This window comes from Symsagittifera roscoffensis, chromosome 2 (assembly GCF_963678635.1).
Source record: "Symsagittifera roscoffensis chromosome 2, txSymRosc1.1, whole genome shotgun sequence".
Taxonomy (NCBI): Eukaryota; Metazoa; Xenacoelomorpha; order Acoela; family Convolutidae; genus Symsagittifera; species Symsagittifera roscoffensis.
In genome coordinates this window covers 17,025,207-17,032,348 of record NC_087063.1, presented here as the reverse complement: position 1 = coordinate 17,032,348, position 7,142 = coordinate 17,025,207, and the positions used below count along the sequence as shown (strand labels likewise).

General features: G+C 38.9%; 1 protein-coding gene across 1 annotated transcript; it reads left to right on the top strand.

The window, feature by feature from the left end:
* The first annotated feature begins 1,124 nt into the window (after positions 1–1,124).
* Positions 1,125–5,487, top strand: LOC134840194 (uncharacterized). The gene is made up of 2 exons (XM_063855911.1): positions 1,125–2,463; positions 4,620–5,487. Exons 1-2 carry the CDS (start codon positions 1,472–1,474, stop codon positions 5,320–5,322), a joined length of 1,695 nt encoding a protein of 564 aa, XP_063711981.1. The 5' UTR covers positions 1,125–1,471; the 3' UTR covers positions 5,323–5,487.
* The last annotated feature ends 1,655 nt before the right edge of the window (positions 5,488–7,142 follow it).

The window sequence follows — 7,142 nt, the reverse complement described above, 5'->3', positions numbered from 1 at the left end:
AAAAAAACAGGTCGCGACTGGAATCAAAATCGCGGCTTTGTCTTCTCAAGCAAGTTGGAAGAAAACTGAACCTTCGAAAAAAGTCGGGCTACGGGAACTAAGACGACAAAATTAATCAGACAAACGATAACCCAAAAAAGCACAAAAACTATTTAGCCAAAAATTGTCTATTTGCAAAAAAAAACAGGTCCCCGCCGGATTTGAACCACAGCCCTTTGCGTTATCAAACAGTTGTGTTACTTCTCCGCCAGATGCGCGGGATTGTTGATTGAATGTATAATTACCAAGCGGTAACAAATCAGAAAATACCTGAGCAGGAACTCTCTGTTAATTTTAGATAGCCGTTAAGTACTGTAGAGTATCAATTTCTCTCCTTCATGTTTCAAGGCAAAGCAGATAGTTGACAGTAAATTCCATTTTATGTAGAAGTTTCTAGATGCATTACTTAGGACCCTGTTTCCGTCCAAGCTTTGTAGCGGCGAGTTTAACAAAATTATGAACCAATTTTTCGAAATCCGCAACCTCGGAAGACATAATTTAGGATACTAACTTTATTTTGTCATGTTTATGGATATATACTAGTCACGAGTTGACTTACTTTGCTTTGAACATTTGTAATGCATCAAACCAATAAAAACCAACCATCAAACTCATTACCCGATGAATTGCAGAGATCAATAAGAGAAACCTTGCTGGTCTGGTGAGTTGTCTACTGAACTGCAGAGCTCAATTAGAGAACTCTGTGGTTTCTGGTGTAGCAAAAATTACCAGAGAGCAAGCTACTTATCAGCAATTTAGTCTCGACAGAGAAATTTAACGAAGCAGTTAAAGAAATTTAACAGTTTCAGCAACTTCAACTATGATTTCAAGAACTGCATTTCATTGACATAAAAAGAGATAATTTCGACCAAATTCTCGATAGGTCAACGAGCACTAGTTATCTTTGAATCTGGCAGCCTTTAAAGCACACGTTATTGAGCTCTTTTTACTTGTGTGAGCGTGTTGTTCCAAATTACACCTCAAGTATGCCTTTGCACTTTTAAACTGAATCTGTATTTTTATACGTTACCTGGTTTGTTTACTATTCAGTGTAATCTTACCATTCGAAAGTTAAACCACTTTCACTTTAATGTACGATAATTACAAACGCACGTTGTCTCATCTCGCCCACGTGTGATACAAATCGTAAATAAATGTCATTTTCTTTGGCCAAATTTTGTACAAACTATTATTTCTCAAGTAATCAATGCATGTTAATTTAACACGGCCAGGTCTTGCATAAAACGAGAAAACGATTCAAGCAAGCAAGAGCATTTAAAATTTTTAATATGCAGTTTGATTGGAAATTCTTTCATCATTTTGGCTTCGACCCAATGTATTACCTCCCCTGCAATTAAGCTCATAAAGCATTGTTCATTTTTGGCTTTTTAAAATAAGTCTAACTCAGTTTTCTTTCTCAATTTGCCGCACCATGGCTTTTAATATAAGCACGGCATCATTCGTACTTTTGAGCCTTTTTCTGGCTTTATGCATTTCAAACATCAATTCAGTCAACGCCTTTGAAGAATCTAACTCTACCACGAGCGAACCCGAAGTTTCCACCAGCAAACCCGACGTTTCCACGAGCAAACCCGACGTTTCCACGAGCGAACCCGACGTTTCCACGATCGAGCCCGATGTTTCCACGATCGAACCCGACGTTTCCACGATCGAACCCAAGCCCAACAACACAGATGAACTCGATCACTGTGAAAGCTACATCTTTCCCTGCTCTGACAAAATTGTGGGAAATGTCATCATGATCCTTTTCTACGGAGCCATTCTTGGTTTCGCTGCCAAATTGATCTCTGATGGAGCCGAAATGCTGTTGGATCTGGACCTCCAGCCAGCTATCATCGGAGGAGTGGTGCTGCCAGTCATGGGTGCCATTCCCGATTCTGTCATGATCATTTTCTCCGGAATCGGTGACCCAAAACTGGCTCAAGATCAGATTTCGGTCGGCATGGGAACCCTAGCTGGAAGCACAATTCTTCTGCTGACAATCGCTTGGGGAGTTTCTCTCATCGTTGGGCGGTCTGACATGGTCACCGACTTTAATGGCAAAACTTCAGTACAAGCAGGGCAGTGCACTGGGTTTTCTTTCACGCGTCAAGGTGTTCAACCAAGCAAACAAGTCATGTATGTTGCTATTGGTATGATGGGAACTGCTATACCATACCTCATCGTGCAAGGCAGTGACTGGGAATTTGGAGCAAGAAAAGTCAAGGTGATCCAGCCTGAATACGTTCAGACTGCAGCACTGGTGACCATGATCATCTGTTTCATTGGCTTCTTTGCATATCTGGCTTCCCAAGTTTGGGCATCGATGAATGTCGATGATTCACGAGTGCAAGTGCTTTTGAAAATAAGGCGACGAAGAATGATGGCAGTTGCTGCACACAACTTCATCAATTTTGGCACCGGGTACGTAAAAATTTTTACAAACGCGAAGCGGAGCTTCACGTCACTTGCCATGCTACACAAATATAGCAAGCTAAAAAATCTTTAAAAACTGTCTTAAATTAGGCAGCTGAGAAAAACACGCTCAGAAACACAAACAGGGCAACTCTATCTATACTTTTACGCTACGCCCACATCACCCTCCAAAAATACACGATGTTTAAAATTTACTTTTCACTTCACACGACACAAAATTAGGTCACTAAGCCGAAACAATTGAGTCAAACAGAGCTAACCAAAAAATACAAAAAAAAATCAGATTCAGTACTTACAAATAAAATAAAAACACTTTCAATTACAAGGAAAATTGCTTGCAGCACAAAAACTATCCGTGATTTGGTATCCAAGCCGACAAAACATACGAAGACAAACAATAGTTCGACAGCTTTTTAGAACTGAACACTTCCCGTTTGAAAAAACGGGTCCTAGTCAGATTCGAAACTGGGTGTATTCGTTGCCCCATTTCCCACTTGCAATACAACACTTACATGATTGAGACACCATGACGCTGAAGAAGTAGAAGTAGTAAAGATGACTTCGAGCGAAGAAAACACTGAAATTAAAAACAAAAATTGTTTAAAAAAAAATTTCAAGAGTGCTTGTAGGGTTGATTTTGAGCATTCAAATAAATATATCCAGAGTCTTATCGATCCTACAAACCAACTCGAAAATTTGTGTCAGAAGTAAGAAAAAAATGAACCGAAATCTACTTCCACGAGTGTCCAAAATAGTGTCCACGAGTGCTTCATATGTAGTGACTGCAAGGTGGTATACCCCATTCGGAAACTAACCGAGTTTAAGTCGACAACAATTAAACAAAAAAACTGCAATGCAACACAAACAAAGAACAACAAACTTTTAGACCGAGATTGAGACGACCGCCGCTACGTTAAATGAAAAATTTTGATAGTATCGAGAAAAGCAAGATCTACCAACATTACCATATCTTTGTATCAATTTGCTTGGAACAAAAATTACTTTTAAAAAGCATGCCAAACAAGAAAACGTTCAATTTGCATCGAAACGTAACTTACGTAACGGTAACAAGCCGACTATGCTAATTGCGAGTCATTAATTGACGAAGCAAAAAGTTTTAAAATTTTAAGCAAAACTTTTTGATAACTTTTTATTGAAAATTTTTCAAAAGAAGCAGTAATTTTTCATGGAAAATTAGTTACATTAATAACATTCACAAACTTAAGAGAAATCTAAAACTTCAAAAAGAGTCTGTGCAACGGGAACTAAGCCGAAAAAAAAATTAGACGGACGATAGCGCAAAACAGCAGAAAACTTCTAGTTTTTGAAGAAAAAAAAACAGGTACGGATTCAAACAACAAACCTTTGTCATGTCAAGCATATAAGTTACCTCAACGCCATGTCCACTGGATAAGTGACTGAATTTGAAATTATTTTATAAGGGACTTGAAAAGCCGAAAATCGATTTTTTCAAAATTCAAAATATTTTTATTTTATTACGGTGGGGTGGGCTTTAAGAGAGTGATTTGCATTTTTCTAAACTTTCTCGTTTAACTACAATCATTAAAATTTCAAAAAAAAATTAAAAGAACAAAAGTATCAGGAAAATAATCCGACATAATTAAAGCCGACCGAACTCAGTGCCGAAAAACTATCAAAACACTTTATCAAATCCGATAAAAAATTAAATTGAGTATAAAATTCACTGATTACCATTAGACCAATCTGTGAACCATTTATTTACGGGAAAAAAGCATGGCTAATCAGGTTATCAGGTTATATAACCAGGCTATTATTGCAAAGGTAATCAGGCTATCAATGGATTTTGTCAAGCAAGCTGTTAACCCAACAAAGTCTATATTCACATTAGATAACTCTTGCTAGTCGCAAGCGTATTAATTTCGATGATCGCAATTTAAAATATCTTGAGAGTGCGTGAACATTTACAGTTCTTTAATAATTATCAACATCTATCTCTTGCTGATTCTCTTCCACTTATCTTCCCATGTTAATACAAAACAAAAATTACAGCCCATAAAAATCAATTTCAGCAATGATTCATCTTTCAAAAATCAATTATTTAAAACAAAATATCGATCGTACAACTCATTTATTAGCTGAAAAATGTTTTTGAATCTATTTAGAATCCGAGAAGACCCAATGTTCCGAACAGTCGACTCCGAAGATATCCGCGTTCGTCGTGTAGCTCGCAACTTGGGAAGATTGTGGAGAATGAAAGCTCGCGCCTCTTCCCAAGCAAAGGGAATAAACCTCAGCTCTAACGTTGACGACACCACTCCACTAATTCCAGCTGAACACGCCGAAGAGGAACCGAAATGGACAATTGCACTAAAATCGGCCGCTCACTTGATTGGCGGAGTTGGTTTGGTGACATTTTTCTCGGATCCCATGTGCGACACTTTGACTGCTCTCACGAACACTGATTACGAAGAACACATTCCAATTAGTGCCTTCTACGTTTCTTTTGTAGTCACCCCTCTCTGCTCGAACGCTTCAGAGCTTGTTAGTTCCATCTTGATGGCCATGCAGAAGGACAGAGACAAGATCAACATGACCTATGCTCAGATCTATGGCGCGTGCATCATGAACAATACATTGTGTTTGGGCGTCTTCTGTGCATTAGTGTACTTCCAGGGACTGGAATGGTACTTCTCGGCGGAGGTCACAGTCATCTTGCTGTTTGAGATTGCGTTCGGAATTATCGCTGTTTTCTTCAACACAGTTTATTCCGTCTGCCCAATCTTCCTCGGCATCTTCGCTATTGCATTGTACCCTGTCTCTATGGGAATGGTAGCATTCATGCAGAACGTACTGCACTGGGGTTAAGAACTCAGTGCTGTATAATTCTAGGAAAAATCTGAAATCACAAGACTACTCAATGTAAATAGCAGCTCAAACTATTTAGTACAAGACTAGAATACATTTCATTGAATGTACATAGAATGCTTTTACGTACGGATTTAACCATTAAATTTCAAACTTGCAAACTAACATTCGCTCGGAAAGAACATAATGACGGGAAATAATATTATCCTAACGATTGGCTAGTGTCCAATTTAGATCTTATAGGTATCTATCTGACAATGTGTAGTATTTGGGCGAATGTTTTTCACTGTAACATTCGCCCAAATACTACACAGTAAAAAAAGACAAGAAAGCTATCCAGAATCTATAAACTACAAAAAGAACTAAGATAAGCTTCGCGCTCCTGAGGAGCTCTATACTTTGTATAAGGGGGTGCAGATCGCTACGCAAAGTTCAATTTATCGACAACTCCATAAGCGCTATTGTAGAGGAAGGACGGCTAAGATAAATTAACATTACGACGATGCATTTAATGCTGATTTATGACTTCATTGCTGATATATATGCATTTTTATATCACTGGTATGGCCCTATCCAGCTTGTGCACTTACCGTAACTAAACGGAAGGGCCCCTTTAATACTACACAGTGACGGAGCGTAGAAAAAGTACCTATTAACGACTGGCAGGCGTCAGTTACCTTAATTCTACTCGTTTTTCACCGTCTCCACCTTGCCAGTTGCTTTTCTGGTCTGTTTAGGGCTAAGAGTTACTATTTTTAGGCCATCAGTCAAAAGACTTTTGATCAGCTTTCGTTTACATGCGAACACAACCACATAGCTGGGTCTCGGATCCTCAGACTACGTGATTGCTATTTGTGCCATTCTGCCAGATTGGCACAGCGCAACCTTCCGGCGGGACAGAAAAAGACGACTAAAGGCCTTAGTAACAAAAAAATGCTGCAAAGGGGGGTCGAATTATTCTGGAAGTTTAAATTTTTTAAATTTCGATTGACGGGCAAGTATTCCTCAGAAATACAAAAAGACAGCCATTCTGACGAAAAGGAACGAAAAAACAGAACAACGACAAATATAGTGAAAAACAGTCGCACGAGAAAACGAGAAATCGAAGCCTCTTATCGTGGCAAGCACACACGATAGGACCGATAGCAGAGAGAAACAGTGAGAAAGGAGGCTTCAGTGGGGAAGGAATTGTAACATTCGCCCGGAAGAAACATATCGACGGAAAATAAAACTAAGTCCTAAGACGACTGGCTAACGTCTAAACAGAGCTTTACATGCTTTTCACCGTCTCTACCAAGCCAGTACTTTCGGTGGTATTTCTAACATCGGGTTGACTAAAAAACTTTACTGCTTTCGGCTTCGGTCAAAACACTCAAATTAACTTTATTACATGCAGAAATAGTGAGCTCATGGCTGGGTCTCAGTATCCCCAGACCACGAGGTCACTCCTAAAAACAGGGCTACTACTATTTATTGAATTATTATTGTTTTTGTTCAGTAGATATGTGCCATTCTGCCAGATAGGCACAGCGCAACCTTCCGGCGACACGCTAAAAAAAAAAACGAATACAGGCCTTATTAACGAAGAATTATTGCGAAGGAGGGTAGGAATAATCTAGAATTTTTATTTTTAAAACTTCGATCGAAGAGTGAATATTTCTCAGAAATACAAAAAGACGGCCATTTTGACGAAAAAGGACGAAAAAACAGAACAACGACAAATGTTGTGGAAAACGGTCGCACAAGAGACGAAAAACACGAAGCCTCTTATCGTGGCAACAATACACGATAGGAGTCTTAGCAAGGGATATTAGTGGAGA